This window comes from Sorex fumeus, unplaced genomic scaffold (assembly GCF_029834395.1).
Source record: "Sorex fumeus unplaced genomic scaffold, SorFum_2.1 ptg000036l, whole genome shotgun sequence".
Lineage (NCBI taxonomy): Eukaryota > Metazoa > Chordata > Mammalia > Eulipotyphla > Soricidae > Sorex > Sorex fumeus.
Window position 1 is genome coordinate 12,407,231 of NW_026606093.1, and position 24,543 is coordinate 12,431,773.

At 41.7% G+C, this 24,543-nt stretch overlaps 1 protein-coding gene across 1 annotated transcript in view; it reads left to right on the forward strand.

Annotated features, from left to right (window-relative positions):
- ARID2 (AT-rich interaction domain 2) overlaps positions 1–24,543 on the forward strand; it is a 143,783-nt gene that overhangs the window by 106,988 nt on the left and 12,252 nt on the right. Inside the window, exons 12-16 of the mRNA XM_056117751.1 lie at positions 562–643; positions 3,304–3,438; positions 4,198–4,394; positions 4,971–7,840; positions 15,312–15,457. Of these exons, the coding sequence (XP_055973726.1) occupies positions 562–643; positions 3,304–3,438; positions 4,198–4,394; positions 4,971–7,840; positions 15,312–15,457 (3,430 nt within the window). The remainder of the gene's footprint in view (positions 1–561; positions 644–3,303; positions 3,439–4,197; positions 4,395–4,970; positions 7,841–15,311; positions 15,458–24,543) is intronic.

Below are 24,543 nucleotides of genomic sequence, written 5' to 3' on the forward strand. Positions count from 1 at the left end.
TAGGTAATATGTTTAATGTCTCATACAACTGATAATTGATTCAGGAGATTTCAGTATGAATATGTTACACTTTATCATAGTATAAAATTGATAAAAGGTACAAAAGTTCTCCGGACCCTAGAAAGGGTTACAGATCCTATAACAGCATCGTGAAATTAAGAGGGGGAAGAAAAGATTCGTGAACTGGGGCTGTGCCAGAAAGACTTGATTTTGAGATTTTGTTAAGGAGCAACACATGTATGGCCTCAGAAATTGCCCACCTAGAGTCAAATCAAGCACTTCTGAAAGAACTTTCCAGCTATGCTCAGCTCTGGTTTCTGTCAGGGAAAAAATAGTTTGTTAGTGATCTGTTCCACAGATTTTTATTATTTGAGCTAAAAAAATTTTTTTAAGTTATGTAAAGCATATAGCACAATGATAGCTTTGTTATGTTTCTCAAATTTGTATATTTACCTATGTTGATACACCTGCTTAGATATTAATTGCTTCAAGGTTCTTGCACTAAATATGACAGGTAGTGAAGTGTCTTTAAAAATGTAGCTAATGTATTTTTTTCTTTAGCTTCCAGAGCAGTTGTAGCACAGCATGTTGCTCCACCTCCAGGAATAGTGGAAATAGATAGTGAGAAGTTTGCTTGTCAGTGGTAAGTGGTTGATTTCCATTAAGGCTTTATCCTTGAGAAAACTTGAGCAAAAGAGAAAGGGAGATGTATTTCTCAACATCATCTAGAATGTTCTATTTTCTATTTTTTTAATTAGCTTTTATATTTCTTTTTAGTTTAGTTTTTTTTTTAGTACTTATACAACAAAGAAAAGTGAACTACCCTACCAGTATTTTAGAAGACTAAAAAAAATATCAGTACAATAGTGTTTGACTAGAATTTGTGAAATTTTACTATATAACTTTTCAGAATAAATTGTGTTATAAATTATCTTTGAAAATAAGATTTGTCTGGGGCCAGAGAGAGATTGCAGCAGTGAGAGGCTTGCCTTGCATGTTGCCAACCCCGTTGGGCGAGTGCAATGTGTTCTCAGTATGGGATATGGTCCCCAGTCCTGGCAGGATTGAATCCTGAGCATAGCGCCAGGAATGAGCTCCGGCATTACCAGGTGTGGCCCAAAAACAAAGATGAGGAAGGAAAATAAGATGTGTCAACTTGCAGGATTTGGGGTTTGTTTAATTTTTGCTTTGGGGGCCACTACTCATGAGTGATTGGGAGCTATTCCTGGCTCAGGGATTACTCTGGTGGTGCCAGAAGGAACAAAGAGAGACCCATCAAGCCCCAAGTGCTGCCCCAGCCCCTCCTCTGCCCCCATCTCCTGCCCCACACCTCAGAAACTTCACTTGCACATTCATTTCCCTTCCGCCAAGTTTGGAAGTTGCCACTGGCCCCCAGGTTCCCTGCCAGGGCCAGCCTCCCTCCTGTCCTTAGTAGCAGGGATTTCTGAGCCTCTCTTCTCCAGGGAGCTCTGCAGGCCCTCTGTGTAACGCCTTGCTTTGGAGGGGCACCACTTCTTCCAGGCAGCCTTCTAGGAGCAAGGAGACTCGCAGGATAGCACCACAGTGCCCAGCGGTGCTTGGATGATAGAATGTCATGGACTTACTATTAATCATTTTGTATCTTGCCTTGGCTGTCTAATAAACATCTTGGATCCGTCTTGTGGGGGGGAGGGGGAGAATACGGTGTGGGGCCGGAGCAATTGCACAGTGAGTAAGGCATTTGCCTTGCATGCGGCCGACCCAGGTTCAATCCCCGGCATTTCATATGGTTCCCCAAGCACCGCCAGGAGTGATTTTTGAGTGCAGAGCCAGGCAATTGTTTTAACCCCTGTAGTATTATCTTAGACCCAGATTTTTCTTTTTACTTGGTTTTGGCTTTTGGGGGGGGGGGGGCATACCTAATTGTGTCCATACTTACTCTTGGCTCTGTGCTTAGGGCTCAGAGGACCATATGTGGTAGCAAGGGTTTAACCAGGTCAGCTGTGTATTATAAGGCTTTTATTTCAAATTGAATTTGTCTGATTTTAGGAAGATAAAACCAGGTTTAGGAAGACAGATCTGGAGCTAGTCCCTTTTGAAAGCCCTGTATGCCCAAGGACCCAAAATGAATCTCCTGAGCACTGCTACAGGGGCCCTGTGGACCACAGTGCTGCCGGGTACCCGCAGCAGTGAATGGCACTAACCCTGGGGCACTGGGAGTGGCCTCCAAGAGTTTCTCATCGCTTCTTGGAGATCCCCTGCCCTTTCAAGAAGTATTTAAGAACTGAAATCCAGAGGCCGGAAGATAGCATACTCCCCTTACTTATAGGGGGCCCCTCCTGGTTCAGATCCCAAGTATCACATATGATCCAGTTAGCACCACAAGGTTGATGGTTCTAGTGGTCCCACTAGCTCCACTCTGCTCTCTCCAAAACACAGAGCTAGGAATAGTCTCTGAACATAGGGTTGGGTGTTGCACAATCCCTCCCACCCCTTCTCCACCACCTCCCCTCGAGAGAAAGGGGAAAAGTAGATTTTGTTGTTAACGATCCCTTCTGTTTTCATTAAAAGCAAGTCTTTCTGTCATTGGTAGCTTATTTTGCCTTCTTGTGAATAATAAAAGTATGTGATAAAAAGAGCCTGATGTGTCAACAATGAAATAATCAGTTCATAAATATTTTCATGATAACACTGGCAGCCACTTTGTGAAAAAATAAATATAGAGTTGGTTAGACTTCTTTCATCATAGTTATCTCTACATTATTTTTTACTTGAATTCTTAAATTTTGACTTAAATTCCCCCAGAATATTGTAAGATATGGCAGTAAGTTGCTTATTATATAGTCTTAGAATGATTTTCAAAAGGATAACTGGGCCTTAACTTCTAGGGAATGTCATTTTGTGAAAAAGATTAGTTTCTGAAGTTTGAATTAGTTTGTAATAAATTAGGGTGGGAAGTACCTGAAATGGAGTGGGAGTATGCAGCATGAGAAATATTTTAGTAGTTGAAAACTTGAGTAAGTTTTTTGGAAAGAAATTTGATAAAATTTTCAACAAAAGTATAACTTTAATTCCATTTTTCTTACTTTTGTTTCTCTCATGAAAATAGTTCACAATTGAACTATTTGTAAGATAATATTGCTAATGATTGTATACTAAAATAGTAGCTAATCCCTTTCGAGTTTTCTAAAATGAAACTTGATTATTAAGGCATAATTATTAGTTTATAACATTGCCTTTACATGGTTTTTGTTGTAGAATAGACTAAAATAGAGTCTCTTATACTGTATTGTATAATGCCACTTACTTTTTCTCATCTTTTAGGCTTAATGCTCATTTCGAAGTAAATCCAGATTGTTCTGTCTCTCGAGCAGAAATGTATTCTGAGTACCTCTCGACCTGCAGTAAATTAGCTCGGGGTGGAATTTTAACATCAACTGGATTTTATAAATGTCTTAGGTAAGATGCATAGTTCTTAGTTAAGTGAAGAACTTATAATTAGCCTTTTCCTCTTTGGAGAAAGTACCATGCATCTAGCTAGTTGTTTTTTGTTTTAAGAATAACAGTTTTTAAATTGCAGTTACAGACTTAAAAACTTCCGTGCTTACGTTTCAGTCATACAATGATTGAGTACCCCTCCACCAGTGCCCATTCTCCACCACCAATGTGCCCAGTATCCCTCCCACATTTAGCTAGTTTTATAGCCTCAGTATTTAAAATTTTATATGGTTACATTATAATGTGGTGGAAGTTTAAATGCAAGGAAAGTTTTGAAATATCATCTGGTGTTTGTGTTTGAATGTTATGAAGCTTATTAAAGAAAGGGGAGAGATTAAGTTACTTCTCTTTGTGCTTTTAGCTTTTTAAGAAATTAACTTGACCATTTTAATCTTAATTTTTAGTCTAACCAATCTTGTCTTAAGTTATCAAGACTGATATTTTTGCAAAGCTTATATAATAGATATCGCCATTAGCTCATTTTGAACTATACGTAGCAGATTGTTTACAATGCAACAGTAATGTTAATAAGTAATTTAAAATATTGGAGTATTGAATTTTTTCTTTCCTACGCTTGTACAATTAACTTTATGAGTCATAGTTCATAAATAGCCGTAACTATCTTGTTGCTGTGCATAAGATCGTTTGTTTAGGAGAAGCAGTGATTTTTACTAGTGTTCTGTGCCACTCACTAAAACTGAGTATGTGTTTATTTTATAGAACAGTCTTTCCAAATCACACGGTGAAGAGAGTGGAGGAGTCCGGCAACAACGGGCAGGTGCACATCCACGTGGTGGGCGTGAAGCGCAGGGCCATCCCGCTCCCCATCCAGATGTACTATCAGCAGCAGCCAGTTGCCACTCCTGTCGTTCGCGTGGATTCTGTTTCTGACGTTTCTTCAAGTCCTTCACCTGCAGGTATTTTTATTGTTCCTCAGTAGTATTATTCCTTTACTAATAAGACTCTTCAGTAGTGTTCTCTTGTTTGTTTTACTATACTCATATGAATCAAAGTTGTTTTACTAATTTCTTAAGACTCTTGTAGGAAGCTGCCCTGTGCTGGAGCTCTGGTACTGTGGGTAGGGCACTTGCCTTGCATTGAGGCCACCCCAGGTTCAAGCCCTGGCACCCCACACAGTTCCCCTTGCACCACCAGGAGTAGCCTCTGAACATCTCCAGGTGTGACCCTGTAGCACTGTAGCACTGTTCTCCCTTTGTTCATCGATTTGCTCGAGCGGGCACCAGTAACATCTCCATTGTGAGACTTGTTGTTACTGTTTTTGGCATATGGAATATGCCACGGGAAGCTTGCCAGGATCTGCCGTGTGGGCAGGATACTCTCGGTAGCTTGCCGGGCTCTCTGAGAGATATGACCCTAAAACCAAAAATTAAAAGAGAAAAATGTTTTTAAACCCTTTTGTATTAAGTTAAATGAATTCTTTCACATGTCTTTTAAGTCATTATACTATAATTTTTTGTTCTTCATATTTTCAGGTATGCCTCATGGACCACAAACTGTAGGAAACCATTTTCAGAGAACTCCTGTTACCAACCAGTCTTCAAATATTACTGCAACACAGATGTCCTTTCCAGTACAAGGTGTTCATACCGTGGCACAGACTGTTTCAAGAATTCCACCAAATCCTTCAGTTCATACTCACCAGCAGCAAAATGCTCCCGTGACTGTCATTCAGAATAAAACTCCAATTCCCTGTGAAGTTGTTAAGGCTACAGTAATCCAGAACTCTCTACCCCAGACTGCAGTTCCTGTTAGTATTGCTGTAGGAGGAGCAGCCTCACAAAGTTCTGTCGTTCAGAACCACAGTACAGGACCACAGCCGGTTACAGTTGTCAATTCTCAGACATTGCTTCACCATCCATCGGTAATTCCACAGCAATCTCCATTACATACAGTGGTGCCAGGAGTACCTTCCGGCACTCCTGTCACAGTGATTCAGCAGGCTGTCCCACAGAGTCATATATTTGGCAGAGTGCAGAACATACCTGCGTGTACTTCTACAGTTTCACAGGGTCAGCAGTTAATCACCACATCACCCCAGCCTGTGCAAGCTTCATCTCAGCAGTCGTCGACTGGCAGTCAGCCGCAAGACACTGTTATCATTGCGCCTCCACAGTATGTCACAACTTCTGCATCCAATATTGTCTCAGCAACTTCAGTACAGAACTTTCAGGTAGCTACAGGACAGATGGTGACCATTGCTGGTGTCCCCAGTCCACAGCCTTCCAGGGTGGGGTTCCAGAACATTGCACCCAAGCCTCTCCCTTCTCAGCAAGTTCCCTCGACAGTGGTCCCACAGCCTGTCCCACAGCCACAGCAGCCAGCCCAGCAGAGTGTGGTCATTGTCAGCCAGCCAGCGCAGCAAGGTCAGACTTACGCACCAGCCATCCACCAGATCGTGCTTGCGAATCCAGCAGCTCTTCCAGCTGCTCAGACAGTTCAGCTCACTGGACAAGCAAACATCACTCCATCTTCCTCACCATCACCAGTTCCGGCTCCTAACAGTCAAGGCCCTACTGCCATGTCGTCATCTTCCACGCCTCAGTCCCAGGGACCGCCTCCCACCGTCAGTCAGATGCTGTCTGTGAAAAGGCAGCAGCAGCAGCAGCAGCAACAGCAGCAGCAGCAGCAGCAGCAGCAGCAGCAGCAGCAGCACTCACCAGCACCCCAGCCGCAGCAGGTACAGGTCCAGGTTCAGCCGCAGCCAGCGAATCCAGGAGTCGCCCAGCCGGGCTCTGGTGAGTCAAGTCTGATTAAACAGCTGCTGCTTCCAAAGCGAGGTCCTTCCACGCCGGGCGGGAAGCTCATCCTCCCCGCCCCGCAGATCCCTCCCCCCAACAACGCAAGAGCTCCGAGCCCGCAGGTGGTCTACCAGGTGGCTAACAACCAAGCTGCAGGCTTTGGAGTACAGGGCCAAACTCCAGCTCAGCAACTGTTGGTTGGGCAGCAGAACGTTCAGTTGGTCCCAAGTGCAATGCCGTCCACGGGGGGAGTCCAAACTGTGCCCATCTCGAACTTACAGATATTGCCAGGCCCGCTGATCTCAAATAGCCCAGCAACCATTTTCCAAGGGACTTCTGGCAACCAGGTAACCATAACAGTTGTGCCAAATACAAGTTTTGCGACTGCAACTGTGAGTCAGGGAAACCCAACTCAGCTCATCACTCCAGCAGGCATCACCGTGGGCGGAGCCCAGGCGGGAGTGGGGCTTCAGGTGCAGACTCTTCCCGCCAGTCAGGCGTCTCCAGCTGGACAATCGTCTTGTACTACTGCTACTCCCCCATTCAAAGGTGATAAAATCATTTGCCAAAAGGAGGAGGAAGCGAAAGAAGCCACAGGTTTACATGTGCACGAGCGGAAAATCGAAGTCATGGAGAACCCGTCCTGCCGACGAGGCGCCATGAGCACCAGCAATGGGGATACAAAGGAAAGTGAAATGCAGGTGGGGAGTCTCTTAAATGGGAGAAAGTACAATGACTCTAGTCTACCTCCTTCAAACTCAGGGAAAACTCCGAGTGAGGCTCCTCAGTGCTCACTGGTCAGTAACGGGCCGTTGATAGAGTCAGGTGAGAATGGGGCGTCTGGAAAACAGAACTCAGAGCAGTTGGACGTGCAGGATATCAAAAATGATTTGAAGAAACCTCTAGTTAATGGCATCTGTGATTTTGAGAAAGGAGATGGTTCTCATTTAAGCAAAAACATTCCAAATCACAAAACTTCCAATCATGTGGGAAACGGTGAGATCTCTCCGGCGGAACCACAAGGGACATTAGATGCCACTCAGCCAGAGACTGCCAAAGGTGATCAACTAGAAAGAATTTCTAATGGACCCGTATTAACTCTGGGTGGCTCCTCATCTGGGAGCAGTTTACAGGAGGCTTCAACCGTGGCCACACAGCAACTTAGTGGTACTGATTTGCCTAATGGACCTCTCGCTTCGAGTTTAAATTCAGATGTGCCTCAGCAACGCCCAAGTGTAGTTGTCTCACCACATTCTACGTCCTCTGTTATACAGGGGCATCAAATCATAGCAGTTCCCCACTCAGGATCGAGGGTGTCTCATTCTCCTGCCCTGTCATCTGATGTTCGGTCAACAAACGGCACAGCAGAATGCAAGACTGGAAAGAGACCAGCAGAGGATAGTGATAGGGACACTGTCACAGGAATTCCAAACAAAGTAGGAGTTCGAATCGTTACAATCAGTGACCCCAACAACGCCGGCTGCAGTGCAACCATGGTCGCCGTGCCCGCGGGAGCGGATCCGAGCACGGTAGCGAAGGCGGCGATAGAAAGCGCCGTTCAGCAGAAGCAGCAGCCGCCGCCAGCACACGCGCTGAGTGCACAGGTAAGGCCTCCACCACTGCCCCTCCTAAGACGTGCCGCGTGCAAGCGTGTGGGGGGGAGGGGCACTCTCCCCCGTCTCACCTTGAACAGTTAATTCTGTCATTGAACACTGTCCACAAGCTCCAGTGCTCTTTCTATAGTTTTGTAAGAGGAAGTTTTAGTTGTTAGGACTTGTTCAAAAATCTCTTGTTGTAGATCCAAATCAATAAATCTGTAGACTTAAAGTGATATTTATAAGCTAATTTATAAATTGATAAATCTTTACAGTGCTCTGCAGAAGTTTAAAAATGTACAATGTAACTTAGCCTTCTTGGAGTTTGGGGAAAGGATGGTGGCCAAGTGTTAAAAGTATTGCAGAAGGGAAATTCTGTGTTTGATTTTGACATTAGTGTGGGTTTGTCGTTGTATTTACAATACTTGTGTAAAAAGTGTAGGCCCCATTAAGAATTTTATCAGTTGTCTCCTTATTATATGTGTATAATAAATTACTTGTCTAGATTTTTTAAGTATGATTACATGCAGTTTTTGTTCCAGCTGTTCTGATTTCCCGAATTTTATGTTTCTTCTGTACCCTACTGTCATGTTTCTGCTATACTCTTAATATCTGCTATCCCATATTTGATACGCTTTCGTAAAGAAAGTTATTTATAGCATCAAGTGTTGTGAATGGGGGGATTGAGGGGAATGGCCAGCGTACTTCTAAAGATCTGGACGATAATTGTGTCTGTTTTAGTTGAAACTAAGGTCTCACTTCAGTTGTCTTTCACCTTTTTTCTGGATTACTCTTCCTTCCCTGTCTAAAATTATAATGTAATCCAAACCTTTCGTGACCATTGTCAACTCTGTTGTTAGTAGTTTCTCTTGTGTTGGTTTTTAACCTCTGCCTATGGTTATCACATCAAACATATGGTCATTTTGGGCATTGGCATAAAATCTAAGGGTGTGTGAAGAAAATTTGGAAGATGAAATAGAGCCACTTCAGAATAGTTGATTGATAAAGCTTAGAAAGTAAGAGCAAAATGAGATTTTACTTTGTGTTTTAGTATTTCTTGAATCTATTTTACAGTACCTAAATCATATGTTGAATGTTCTGTAGTCAATATACACATTGATAATACTAATTTTTGATTTAAAAAAATTAACTTTACTTAGTTACTACACATTGAAATTTTCAATTAGTCATGCTAAAAATTTCAGTACCATGTATAGTATTACAAAGCTTCATTAAATTGTTTCCTATCTTATGTTTTAAATTTCTCAGATTTCCTTATAATCCTAAGTAGTTGTAATGGACCAAGCCAAGTTAAAAGAAAAACTGATTGTGTGGAACTGTTTCATTAACACTCTTTTTTTTTGTCTCTATAATACTTTGAATGTGTTTATGTTCAATAATGTTATTTAAGTAGCAAAGGATAAGCTAAATGCCAAGAACCAATTTGTTCTAGAAAGTTTGTGCTAAAGCCTTTTCTTATTTAATCATAGTTCTATTAAGTGGGTAAAAATGATTATACTGGTTTGGAGTGTGGTGTGGTAGTTGAGGTGCCTCTCTGGCACACCCAGCACGACAGGACCGAGCAGCATCATGTCCTTGGGCCCTTGAGCTGAACTGATGTCACTCGTGGAACCCCCAGACCTCCTGAGAACCTACTGTTTGGGATGCTACGCCCCTCTCCCCCAAGAAAAAGAAAGAAAATGTGTTAATACTGTTCAGAGATGAAGCATGAAGATGGTATCTTACCCATTCAGCATCACAGATTAATAGCTAGTGCCAGGACTGAAACCTGGATGTGTATCTGAACCTGAAACAAATGTTCTGATTTTGTTCTTCCAGTATTCTAAAAGATTTCTTGTAAAGTTCTAGAAAGCCCTTTTGTATATCTATGTTGATTATTTGAACTCTGGCATTACAGAATGTATGTGTCATTAAACGATCATTTTTTTATTTTAATGCTAAAATACATAATACATTGAATACATGTATCTAATTCAAGCCACTAATATATTTATTCCTAATCTAAGAGAAAATCTTATTCGAAGCTTCCATTATCCTCCCACAGATTGTGGTTTATTTAAAATAGAGTAACAGCATTCTTAATTTCTAAAATTGATACTCAGTTAACATGGAAGAAGTTTAAAATATTTCAAAGACAGTACTCAATACAGTGCCTTCTGCGAAGGTAGGCACTCAGTAAAGGCTGGTATATTTTTAGCTTTTTGCTAAAAAATACTGGGGGGGGGGCAGAGGGGGTACCATGGGCCCCAGAAATTTAACTTGGGGTCTGGTACACATAAGGCATTTGCTCAAGACCTTTCAGCTATCTCCTTCCCCCTTAAAATTTTATTGTACACATTTTATTGATTTGATGCCATTTTATTTACTATTTGAATTATCTTAAAAAGGTAGATAAAAATCACTTGTCACTTGTAGCACTTGTCATCCGGTTGTTCATCAGTTTGCTCAAGCGGGCGCCAGTAACACCTCCGTTAGTCCCTGTCGCGTGCTAGCGTAGCCCAATGGCATATTGGGGGCATATGCCAAAAACAGTAACAATAATGGGCCTCATTCCCCTGACTCTGAAAGAGCCCCCAATTATATAGTAACAGATAAAAATAAGGATTCAAAATGATTTTTCAGCCAAACCTTGTTATTTCTACATTTTAAGGGACCTGGGGATATTAAGGAGGTTCTTTGGCCCCAAACATTTATAATGAACAGGGAGAAGGTTAGAAACATCTCCTGCTAGAGGAGATGTTCCTCCTGAAAGTGGTGGACAGTTAGTCTTTCCTAACTGCTTTTACTTTTCCTTTGTGTACCTTCTCCATTAATCAGTTGTAAGGATTTCATTACAGAGGGGCTGGATAAGTCACTTGTCTTGCATATGACCTCATGGGTTTTGATCCCTGGCACACATTTGGTCCCTTGAGTACTGCCAGTAGTGGTCATTGAGTGCGACTGGATGTGACCCAAACACTCACCCCCACCCCCGAACAATCCCAGTTGGGAAGATAAACCTTAAAAAAAAATTTTTAATAGAAAATACACATTCGAACAAATTATATAGCCACAAATCTGGTATTAGCATTTAACTGGTAGTTTAAATAAAAATTGTACCTATTTACAGAAATATTATTTACAGTTAAAATGCAACTTATTAATTACTGTCTCTTAAAGTATTCACTCCCCTGCTCCCTTGTTTGTTCAAGGCCCAATTCATTCTCTGGTGTCACACGCATGCGCACCCCCCCCCCCCCCCCCCATCTGTTGAAGTTGGATCTGGTGGCACCACTTGACCTGGCCAACTCTGACCCCAGAACTGAACCATCACGCACGCACTCCAACCACTGCTTGAGAGAGATAAATATATGGAAAATGATTACTCTTGTATCTCTTTTCATTAATACCTTCCTTTGATGTTTCTGTAAACTACATTAAGGTCTAAGGTTATGAACTCTTCTGTTTTTGTGGGGGTGAGAGTGGGAGTGGCGTTCAGGAGTCCTGGGAGCCCCTTTTAGCAATTCTCCACCCCACCAACCTGGTTCGGTGCAGAGTCCCAGCAATGCAGAGCTACTAAGCCCTTTGGTGCCCAGGAGCCTTTGGGACTGTATCAGCGATGCTCTGATTATTGTGTGTTGCTGGAATTGAACATCAGTACTTCCAGTTCCTGACTCTTCTTGAGTTGTTACTTAGATCACAACCAGAAAATGGTAATACTATTGTGAACATGTTAACTAAACCACAATAATGATTTGGGAGTTTTGTGGGGTTTTGTTTTGTTTTTTTGAGGAAGGAAGCATCCGTTCCCAACAGCAGTTAAGTTCTCACCTATAGGAATAAAATTTAAACATTGTTTATCGTCCTCAAAAAATCTTTTTGATACCGCATTTAGAGTTAATATAATTCTTGTTCCTTTTCAAAGTCTCTCTCTTTACCTTTTTAAAAAAGAATCCACTGGGACTGTGGCAATAGCATAGCAGGTAGAGCGTTTGCCTCGCACGTGACCAACCAGGTTTGATTCCCAGCATCCCATATGGTCCCCCAAGCACCGCCTGTGTGCAGAGCCAGGAGTAAATCCTGTGTATCACCAGGTGTGACACAAAAAGCAAGCACTGTAGCACTGTAGAACTGTCCTCCCGTTGTTCATCGATTTGCTCAAGTGGGCCCAGTAACGTCTCCATTGTGAGACTTCTTGTTACTGTGTTTGGCATATCAAATACGTCACCGGGTGCTTGCCAGTCTTTGCGGACATCTTCCCTCCACCCCTCTCACAGGTGACTCTCAAAAGGAAAGAAGTAGAACTTACTTTGCTACTTAATTTATTTTGAGAATAGGCTAGTTTTTCTAACACTATTGAAACATTTTAAATTTTGGTCATTTACTACATTATGAGTAAGGATATGAAATCCTTACTCTCAGAAGGTATTTTGAATGTCACCTAGAATTTTCAACCATAACTTGCTCTTGAGAAGATGCTAAGCAAGATTTAACCAAACAGCAATATGTTTTGAAAACTAAATCTGTAGTAACTAATATCTGTACTTAATTTTACATTGGAGTTATGATTATTGTTAATGATCTGATAAGAGTAAACAACATTTAAGCAAATCTGTTTTTTATCGTGGTATCAAGGTTGGAGAGGTACAAGTTGCTTGCCTTGTGTAACCTTGATTCGATCCCCAGCAATGTTTATGATTTCCTAAGCTACCTCATAAAAGAAATAATACTGCATTTTATATAAGAAGCAGTTGTTAAGGGGCCAGAGCAATAGTACAGCAGGTAGATCATCTGCTTTTGCATGCGGCTGATCTGGGTTTGATCTCCGGCATCCCATATAGTTAGTCCCCTGAGCACTGCCAAGAGCAGTTCTTGAGTACAGAACCAGGAGTAACCCCTGAGCATTGCCAGGTGTGACCCAGAAACCACACACACACACAAAATAAAACAGTTGCTAAAAATTATTTTAATTGATATATTGGAAAACATGGTATAGTACAACCTTTTTTGGTGTATGTTGGGGGTCATTCTCAACCATGCTCAGGGGTGTTCTTGGTTCAAAACCAGGCAATACGTGTTCTAGCTCCAGTCTCACAATAGTAAAGAAGTCTAAAAAGTAATCTCTGTTAAAGTAGTCACGGAATTGTCATTTGAAATATATTCTGTACTTAATTTTTGTTTCATGGAACACTATTTGATTATATTGTGGAGTTTTTTCAAATGCATGCAGAAGTAGAATCTAAGTTCCACTGTATCCATCACCTTCCTTCAGATATCACCATTTTGTCAATGTAGTTCCATTCCATTGTAGTTTTTTTTCTTTTGTTTTCTTTTTGTTTTTGTTTTGGGCTTCTCCTGGCTCTGTGCTGAAGGATCACTCCTGGTGGTGCTGGAAATGGAGCCCAGTGGGCCGCATGCAAGGCAAGCACCCTAACCGCTCTACAGTTTCTCTGGCCTCTAATTGTTTTCTTTAGTCTGTTCCCGTCCATCATACTTTTTTTCCTGGAATGTTTTCAACTTAGTCACAAACATTCTACATAATATACTTCAGTCTATATTTCTCGAAGTTTCTCTACTTTGAGAAATATGCAACTGTGTATGTTTATATCTACAGCTTCAGTCAATCCTGATGTGCCTGGATGTGCCTCGTCCTCTCCCCACCCCCTAAAAAAAAGGGAACAAAAGACAAATTAAGTCTTAACTTATGAATAAATAACATGGAAAAATACTTTGTTAAAATTTAATGCTAAATAATTTTAATGTTTAGTACTCTAGGAAAGCAGGTTCTAGGAAATTTGATGTCTGACAAATTTACCTTTTCATTTCTCAGGTATTTGTCGTTTCATTCTGTGACTGATCTTGGTTATTCCTTGTTAGAATTTTGACTCTATACGGTATTTTAAGTCATTGGTTCCATCAATTTTTTTTAAGTAAATGCTTTACATTTCTGACCAGAATTTTCTTCAATGTTTTATTTTGCAGTTGTATATTATAACCCTGTGTTTATGTTATCTTTTTTTAAAATTACTGTGACTTTTGGCCTGAGGTCTTCAGCAATTGTTAACCGTTTTTACTCAACTACCATTGCTACCTTTTAAGTGAAAATTCTATTTTCTTTCCATAGTTTAAATTGATTGCCTTTAAGTAAATGATTTGAAAATGGTGTGCTGCCATTTCTATGAGAAATTCAGCATTATGTTTTTGTCAGACATTATAAATGAAATCTGAGTTATGACTTCAAAGAAGATGTGTTGCCTTTGTTTTAAGCTACATTGTAATTGTGTTTCAAAGAAAGGGAAGGAATGTAAAAGGAAAAATAACAGCTTGTATTTAAGAATTATGTCTACAATTAGAATTCTTTAACTCATCCTTAAAACTGTAATTGAGCATCTTTAAAAATGAAGGTTTTCTTTAAAATAGCTTGCTGAAGAATATTCAGTACATTCTGTATAGAGTTACGTCATACGGAACATCTGAAATCTCTTTTGATTTTTGTTGTCATTTTATTAAAAGTTCTAAAATGAGGGTAGGAGTGATAGAGCACAGGTAGGGTATTACCTTGAGCTCCACCAAGAGTAAGCTCTGAGCATTAAGCCCTAAGTGTTGCCCCCAAACCAAAAAAAAACTAAAATGAAATATTTCACAAAGGGATCATTTTCAAAGAACTAAGGATTATGCTCAGTGGTGGAGCCCATACCTTGCATGTATTCTCACACATGGGCTCTATCTTGACAAAGTAATAATTTGTAATTTGGGGGGACTAGAGCTGTATAGTACAGTAGTAGGGCGTTTGCACAGCCGACTTGGGTTTGATCCCCAGCATCCCATATGGTTCTAAGTACTGCCTTGAGTGCAGAACCAGAATTAACTCCTCCTGAACAGAGCCAGGTGTGGCCCAAAACACACACATACATACAAAAATTTCAATTTTTTTCTTTGAAAAACATAGCGAATTAGCTAGATGTATTTATAGTAATTTCATTTCTAGTTAAATCCACAGATACTAGAATTTTGTACACATCAAAAATCTTAACTCTGAATAGTGTATATTCTATAACAACAGTGTGATCTTGTTCTGGTTTCTATGAGATAAAGAATCTGGTTTTTTTGTTTTGTTTTGTTTTGTTTTGCTTTTTGGGGTCACACCTAGCAATGCTCAGGGGTTACTCCTGGCTCTGCACTCAGGAATTACTCCTGGCGGTGCTTGGGGGACCATGGGGGATGCTGGAGATCGAACCCAGGACAGCCGTGTGCAAGGCAAACGCCCTACCCGCTGTACTATCACTTCTGCCCAAGAATCTGATTTCTTAAGAATTTTTGTGAAACAAGTGTTTTCAAAGGAATAATCTAATTATTAAAAGCGGTCATGAAAATTCCAGGTGTTTGTTGTGCATACTTTCAGTTTATTCACTTACAAGCCCATGGTATAAAATGAATGTTTCAGATGTCTCACAGACTATGCTCTTATGTCTTTTCACAGAACACTCCTATGACACCTTCACCAGCTGTACAAGTACAAAGCCAGCCTAACAGTTCCCAGCCTCCATTCAGTCCTTCCAGTCAACCTGGGGATCCCGTGAGAAAACCTGGACATAACTTCATGTGTCTATGGCAGTCTTGCAAAAAGTAAATGGGAAATTTATTAGATTCACATGAATGTTCTTTGTTCTCAATTCTTTGACATCTGAATTTCTGTCATCTGTAATTTTATGAAATTTTCCTTTTGAAATCACTTTCTGTTGAGAAGGAGGTGCACCTGGACTCAGGCTGATCTTAATCCAGTGCTCCAGATACCAGGTACCTGATTATAGACTTGGGGCTTCCACATGTGATGCTTCAGCCCCTCAGGCCATCTCCTATCACTAACTTTTATTAAAGATACTTTGTATTAAATAGTTTGCATATATCCACTAGCACTGGAGATACAAAATCGCTTGTCTGGGGGAATTAGGGTCACTTCCTGTGCTCAGGGCTTACTCCTGGCCAGCACCAGGGTGGGCTCAAGGAGTCATATGGGGTGCCAGGGATCATGTCAGAACTAGTTTTGTAAGATAAACTGCACACTTGAACCCGCAGACTAGAAATTTATATAAATGGTGGAAAAGGGCTTTATTGCTTCACAATGTTGAAGTTAGCAGTTCAGTTTGTATTTTGTAATTTACTTGATCAACACTAACTGCAATACATAAATGTGCTAAAGGTAGATCATTAGGGATTGGTATGTTTGCGCACAGTACATTTGTATTACTAACCCATAAAAATGTTCTGTACATATTGCTTAGTTTTTTGTTCTTTGGTTGTTTTTTTTTTTTCCTTTTTGGGCCACACCCAGTCAGATGCACAGGGGTCACTCCTGGCTCATGCACTCAGGAATTACTTGTGGCGGTGCTCGGGGGACCATATGGGATGCAGGGAATCAAACCTGGCTGGGCCTCTCTTTTTTACTTTTGAATTGAATCACCATGAGATAGATAATCACAAAGCTGTACATGATTGGGTTTCGATCATACGGTGTTCCAACACCCGTCCCTCCATCAGTGTACATTCCCACTAACGGTGTCCCCAGTTTCCCTTCCCCCTGTCCCATCTGCCTCAGTGGCAGGCACCTTTCTTCTTGAGCTCTCTTGTGCATTATGTTTGCAACTGGATGGCAGCTTTGTGTTGTGGATGTGACTGCCAGGGCTTCTGGAGCTACAGGGAGGTAAGGGCAGGTAGCCAATCCCGGCCCTGAGAGAGCCTGGAGAGTTTAGTCACACAAACCAGATTCCCAAAGTTTCAGCAGATTAATATCTCGGGGAGGTCCATTCCGAGATGATGGAGTCCAGCTGGGGGTGTGGTGACAATATTGGGTTGTAGGAGCAAGCGGTTGCTGGGACTCTGCCTCGATAGGCACTGGGAAACCTGCCCCCTCCAGTGTACCCCATCTGTGAAGCCTTGAGCAGGTCCGAGGTTAACTGCAGCCTCTACTCTTCTTTAAGGATTTCTGGGTCTCTGAAGCAGGGTTGATGGAAGAACTTTCATGGTGGTGCTAGAGTTTTTGTGGGGTGATAGTCAGTGCTTTTATAAGGAGGTGTTCAGAGGTAGCCCATTCCTCCTATAAGAAAACCTAGAGATTTCAGTCACAAAACCCGCATACCCGAACTTTCAAGCAGGTTATTACCTCAATGAGGCCCTTCTCGGGACAGTGGAGTGCAGTTGGGAGCATGGCAGTGATTTTGGATTGTGGTAGTAAGTGGCTGCGGGGGCTCTGCTTGGGCAGGCATGGCGAATCCGCCCCCCTCCAGTACCTCATCTGTTCAGCATCACAAGGGTCCGAGATTAAGTTAGGCTTTTTTTTTTTTTTTTTTTTTTTTTTTTTTGGCTTTTTGTGTCATACCTGGCGACGCATGGGGGTTACTCCTGGCTCTGCACTCAGGAATGAATTAGCCCTGGCGTTGCTCAGGGAACCATGGGATGTTGGGAATTGAACCCGGGTTGGCCGCGTGCAAGGCAAATGCCCTACCCACTGTCCTATTGCTCCAGCCCCTAACTTTGGCATTTGATGTCTTTCAAAATTCATGTATGGGTCCTGAAGCAAGGCCCATAAATGTGCTTGTATGACGGAGCTAGGGGTGGTTTGTGGGAGTAGCCTCATATACCTATTTTTTGGCTGTTTAATTTCTCAGGAAACTTGGTGCAGCCAGAGGCACAGCGGCAGCTTTGGGGGTATCAGGGAGCCTGAAGGCACATCAGGCTGCTTATAGACTCGACCCACGGGTCCAGATTGACCTGCTGGCGACACTGCGCACCCTGGGCCCTAGTAGCACAGCCACAGTGGGTCAGGCAGGGGCCAGAAGCAGGCCCAGGGCTGCTCCAATATGTGCTCTACATAGTCTGGGTGGGCGGACCTGGGGGCGCACGTCTCCCTCTTCAGTCTCCCCGCAGTTGGTGCTCAGAAGATTTTCCTCTGTTAAGTGCTGCGGGGGAGCACAGGCTGGTCTGAGGAGAAAATGGTAGCAGGGCCGCCTCACAGGCAGAGAAAAGCCGGGGCCCCATGGGAATGGGGTGTCTGGAACGTCTCCTCAGGAAACTCTTCTTGAAGATCTTAGGGGACTGTGTCTTGCTGGAGATTGAACCGGGGCCAGCTGCTTCCAGGCAAGCATTTTACCCGTTGTTACTGTCTGGGGGCCAAACCCACTGGCCAGGGTTCCCTTCTGGCGGGACTCTGGGCACCATCTGGGCTGCTGGGAATCAAGCTTGTCTTGGCCCTACCTGACGTACTGTCTCTCTGGAGCTACTTCCCACCTTCCTCTCTCTCTCTGGCCCCTGTTACAGTATTTCTCCCATGAGCAGTTTTTCTTGTTTTGCTTACATTAACCATCTCCTTGTATATTGCCCCTTTTTCATTAGTCTTATCGTATGAAGTATAATTATCCCAGAATCTCTGCCAGGTCCGACCTTGCATGCTTTGTCTCTATCCGCTATAGTTGGCTTTTTGGTTTTTGTTGTGTTTTGTTTTGCTTTTACTTTCTGCTTATATTTGGCGTGCTTTGTAAATCTTTGTTAGAAACTGACTTGCTCTGTCAGTTAATGCAAACTGAGATAGATTTCCAGGATTAGGCTTTTGTTTAGCTAGCTGAACTATTCTGTATCTAACGTTTCTACTAAGTGTTGGTGTCAGTTAGTGGCCTTCAGTGGCCTTTCCCTGCCTCCCATTTTCTGTGGATTTCCATAGGCACTCTTAATTTGAGTTTGTGTCTTAGAGCTCTGTAAATTGTAGTGTACTGCTATTATTATGCTGGTGTTTGGTTGAGAAGTTGATATGGTGTTAGAAACAGTATGTTCCTATCGTTATATATATAATACAGAGGATGTGAATCAAACAGTTATGTCTTTGAGAAGAATTTCTTGGGCTTTATTTTTCACCCTTTATTTGGGACAAGGAATATTGAGGGGCGGGCTTCATTCTGTAATTGCTTTTTCTGCAGATTAAGTAGGCTTTTTCTGGTGAAGTAATATTTTCCATGTGCTGCAGGGGATTGAATTCATAATCTTGTACATATATGGCATATACTCCACTATTTTAATATACCGGGTTGATCTAATTTCTGTGAGGACAAGCCTTTGTTAAGGAGAAGAGTACTCTGAGCATGTTTTTAAATAATTATGCCCCACAAGAAGCACATTAGGGAATTTTTCTCTAATTTTTACTGTGATTTATCTACTTGGGTTTCTGGAGGAACTTCGACGAGTTTTTATCCTCTTCCTTTGGATAAAATAAGCCTTCAGAAGACTTAGTATTCAAAATAGTTCATATAGTTATGATTATTGCATAAGTATTCCTATTAGTTACTGCCTTCTGTGAGTAGAAATTGTGATTACCTGTTTATCTGATCAGTTTCATTAATGCAGTGATGCCTTTTAATCTTGGTTCTCATGGAGAGCAACTGGTTTTCATTTTGTTTATCTTTTTACTTGTTCTGAGATGAAAGGAGAAACAACTTAGGTTCTTTATCTAGAAAGGAATGTTGTTATCTTTTTCTTTGCATTTGTACATTTCAGCAAGGTAATTGACTGCTGACTTACAATACATATAACAAATATAAATAATGGTGATTTGATTTTGATTTTTTTTTGCCACGTTGGCAGTGTGCAAGGCAAGCAAATGCCCTACATGCTGTACTATGGCTCTGGTTCCTTTGATTTTGTTTTTATTTGTTTTTTTTTTTTTTTCCAGATCACACCCAGTGATACTTAGGGCTTACACCTGGCACTGCGCTCAGGAATTATTCCTGGCCATGCATAGGTGACCATATAGGATGCCACGAATAGAACCCAGGTTGACTGCGTGCATGGCAAGTGCCCTAAATGCAGTGCTATCTCTACAGCCCCTGATTTTTATTTGCTATTTTTTTAAAGAAAGTCGACTCCCTTTTCTCAAAAAATCCCTGTGTTTAAAAAATACATATCATTTACTTCTTTTACACATATTTTGTTTGGGGGGCAACACCCAGCATTGCCCAGGATTTTCAGGGCACTTTGAGCCGCCTCCCTGTTACCTTTTACTTTGAATTTCACTTGGTTTGATTTTGTGTCACATCCAGTGATGGCTCAGGGACCGTTGCTATCTATTGCTCTGGGAAACATGTGCAGTGCCAAGTCTTCTGCCATGCAAAGCATGTGCTCGGCCCATTGATTGTAGCCACTTGAACTGCATTTTAAATTCTTTTTACAGGAAAGGACTGATTGTCTCTGGGTGCCAAGAATTGACATACACTGTTTGTGGTGCTATGTTTCTTGGTCATGGTATCTTGGAATGAACAGTGTTAGGATAAAGGGATATTTGTAAGAGCCTCCTGACCCCAACTTATCATTAACTGTAGGATCGGTATTTTTTTTTTTTTTTGCTTAGTTGTAGGAGGTTTCAAATATACCTTGTTTATACAGTAATTCTACTGCTTTAAAAAGATATCTTAAGCTACTTCTTTTAGACTGATACTGCTTCTCCTTGATATGTATTTCATAACTGCTGTAGACAAATGAAAATTGTATAAAGGTGAAACTGGCGATTGAGAGGCTCTCAAACTTACTCTGAAGAAACATTTCCAGGCCCGAGAGATGGTACAGTGGACAGTGTACTTTTCTCGCCACGCCATTGACCCGGGTTCCATCTGGGGCATTCTGTATGATCCTCCAAGCACTGCCGAGAGTGATTCCTTAGTGCAGAGCTAGGAGTAGTCCTTGATCATCACCAGTGTGGCCCCAGAACAAAAACAAAAAGAAATATTTCTAAGTATTAGAGAGATAGTGCCAGAGGTATGGCACTTGCCTTGCATTCAGCCAACCAGGGCTCAACTCTGCTGACCACTCAGGTTAGAATGAGGGTCAAATATGCTTCCGGCTGGATCTTAGAAGATTGCTGTTTCTCCTGAATATTCTAACATACTTTTTCGGCTGGAGCGATAGCACAGCGGTAGGGCGTTTGACTTATACACAGCCAAACTCGGTTCGATTCCTCTGCCCCTCGGAGAACCTGGCAAGCTACCAAGAGTGTCTCACCCACATGGCAAAGCCTGGAAAGCTCCCTGTGACGTATTCAATATGCCAAACACAGTAAAAAAAAAAAGATATGTATACATATAAACATTAATTTTACTAACAGTGTTAAGAGTATACTTTAATACTGGTGTTAATGATTATTAGAATGAAAAGAAGTTAGTGAATAGATAATAATACAGTGGATAAGGTGCTTGCTTTTTATGTATCCAACCCAGACCCAGTTGCCAGAACTGTATGTGGCCTCCTGGTACCATTAGTGGTGATTCTTGAGCACAGCGCGAGGAAAAAGCTCTGAGCATGAGTTACGTGTGGCCGCAGCGTCCACCCTCACCCCAAATAATGTTTTTTTGAGAAAAAAAAATAGTAAAGCTATTGTTTTGGCTGACTTTCTCTTGAATCCCCTTTCTGTTTGAGATAATTCTCAGAATCTTACTAAGAGGCAGCAGTGAAGGATCCTTCTCTTAAAAAACTAGGAAAAGAGAGAAAAGCTTGTTCTGTGCATGGGGAAAGAAATGAAATATGGCAGAGCACGGTGTTGCAAAGTGATTATTAGTTTCTTTAAAAAACAAGAACTCTGACCACAATCTCCCCAAGCCCTTCTGGAGCTGTTTGGAGAAATGGGATTGGGACACTTCGAAGTCTCCTAGTTCTCCAGTGCCCAACCAAACCCTTCAAAGTAAAAGGTTAATTCTTAGCCCATGGCAAAATATCTAAAGTTTAATAACAGGACTATCTTGGTACAGAAAAGGAACCTGGAAGGTGAATACAGGATCCTAACAATCTTCACTGTAGTAGCACAGACATTAAGCAACAGTGGTGTTCAATATACAACATGGAAATGACTCAGAAAATTAACTTTTCTTTTTTTTCTCTTTTGGTCACACCTAGCAATGCTCAGGGGTTACTCTTGGCTCTGCACCAATCCTGACAGTGCTCAGGGGACCATATTAATCCTGGCAGTGCTCAGGGCAATATATGTGGGATGCCAGGGATCGAACCCAGGTTGGCCACATGCAAAGCAAATGCCCTGCCCGTTGTGCACCAGCCTCTAAGATTAACTTCTTGATTCCAAACAGCAAAGCAGATTTGTGGCAGGACTGAGGAGTTCATGTGGATAGGAGGTCCAGTATGAACATTTTTACCCAATTGTGTCTTTACCTCTGCACTATCTGCAGTCTTATTTTCTTTCACCCTCTTAAAATAAACTCAGTCACATATATGCAAAAAGGTGTGCATAAATGGAAGAGTTCCTTCTCTGTGAATAATTGGTTCAGTTAAACCAAACTTTTCACTAAAATAAAAGGGAATAAAATCAGCTGAAGGGGATTTGCATAAAAGAATAGATGAAAATCCTAATGTTTATAACAGCTTTAAGTAATAAAGGTTAAGTTATAGTGAACCAATTGAAAATAAATAATAGGTAAATGAAAGTGGTAGATGACTGAAAAGCGTTAACATTCCCTTCGTAGATTTTTCTTTTTTCCTCTTCTCTTTTCCGTGGGTGGGGAGGGGGTTGGGGCATAGGGTCACACTCAGAGTTGCCAGGTGTTATTCCTGGCTCTGCAGTCCAGGATGACTCCTGACAGCGTGCAAGGACCATGTGGGATGTGGGGAATTGAATCAGGTTGGGAGTATAGGATTCGGTAAAAAGGAAAAACAAATGCAAAAGGGTCTAGTTTATGAAGAATCCAGTTTATAATAGGTGATAACCTGGAAATAGTAGTCATTTCTGAGATTCAAGGGAAGGAAGAGATGAGAAATGGCAGATAAAGAATGTTAAGGACACTTCTAAGAGTGTAAACAAAGAGAATCAAGTTCTAATGTGCCTACTTTTTCTAGACATAACATTTTTTAAGATCACTATCACTGTCATCCCATTGTACACTGATTTTCTCGAGCAAGCACCAGTAACATCTCCATTCATCTTAGCCCTGAGATTTTAGCAAGTGCCACATTGGAGGCTCTTTCAGTGTCGGGGGAATGAGACCCATCATTGTTACTGGGTTTCGGCATATCGAATACGCCACGGGGAGCTTGCCAGACTGCTGTGCGGAAAATCCTCCACATAAAATTAAGATACTGCCTCTAAATTCATGTACAGGATAATATCACTCAAAAATATTAAACTTAAAGTTGATGTTTGACAGTGAAAAAATTGGAGCAGTTTCAACAGGAATTATTTCAGGATAAGATATTAAATGAGTTATGATGCTTAGTCACCTGATAATAAGGAGAGATTTTTGAGTTTTTGGTGTGTGTGGTGGGCGGGCGGGGCACATGCACCCGTGCTCAGGGCTTACTCCTTACTCTGTGCTCAGGGTTTAATTCTGGCAGTGTTCGGGCATTTGTTTGTGGTGTCAGCATTGAACTTGGATTGTGCAAGGCAAGCGATCTGCCTGCTCTACTCTATCCGTCCCAAGAAGAATTTGAGAGGTTGCTAAATTTGACCAACTCGTGGCAGTTTTTAGTAGTTTTAGAAATAATTATGTTATTAATCATCTCAAGTAGATCTTTAGTAAGATGACCTAGGTGAAAAGACAAGAGGTTTCTAGTACTCTGAGCGCCATCCCACTACTACTGAAGATCTAATTTGTTTGTCTTTTACCAAAAGATTTTACATGTATCAAAATTAGACCTTAGAACCGCAGTGAAAGGTAGATTACCAATAAGTGCCATGAATTTAAGGAAATATTTGCCCTTTGCTTCCATTTCTGCGTACAAGAATTTTTCATGGAACAGCTGTAAAGTATTTTAAGCAAGGGCCTTCCGGGCCCCAGCCAGCAATGCTTGCCAGACCATGTAGTGCCTGGGATTAAACCTGGGGTTCTGTTCTAACATGTAAATCATCTGCTTCAATTTTTTTAGCTATCTCTGTGGCCCAAGCAATGATGTATTTATTTAATATGTCATTAGTAAGAGCTCCAGTTTTATTTACAAACATACTTACTCAGGTGCCTGGTAGGGCAGGTATCAGGTGTCAGTAGCGGGACTGGAGCAGTGATACAGTGGGTGGTGTGGTTGCTTCGCCTGCTGTTCCAGTTTGGATCCCTGGCATCCCATGTGGTTTCCCAAGTACCGCCAGGAATAATTCCTAGATGCAGAGCCTGTGCCATCCCAGAAAAATCCATAATATGAAATCTAATTATTGGTTTTGCATTAAATTACATTTAAGCTCTAAAATGATAGTGGGAGCCAGAGCCATAATACAGCGGGGGGGCGTTTGCCTTGCACATGGCCAACCCACGTTCGATCCCAGGTGTCTCATATGGACCCCTGAGCACCAGCATCCTGAGTGCAGAGCCAGGAGTAATTCCAGCGCATCACTGGGGGTGACCCAAAAAGAAAAAAAATTTTTTTACTTTCAAATTAAATTCACGATCACGACCACCCTGTTGTTTGTCGATTGCCTTGAGCAGGTGCCAGTAACGTCTTCTTCGTCCTAGCCCTGAGATTTTTTTTTTAAAAGTGCCATATTCAAGGCTTTTTCAGGGTTAGGAGAATGAGACCCATCATTGTTACTGGTATTTGGCATATTGGGTATACCACGGGGAGTTTGCCAGACTCTGCCGTGTGGGCAGGTTACATTTGGTAGCCTGCCAGTTTGTCCAAAGTAGGAATGAGATGATAAGATGATAAGCTTCCGGGAGCTGAGTGTGATAATCTCTGGATCCTGG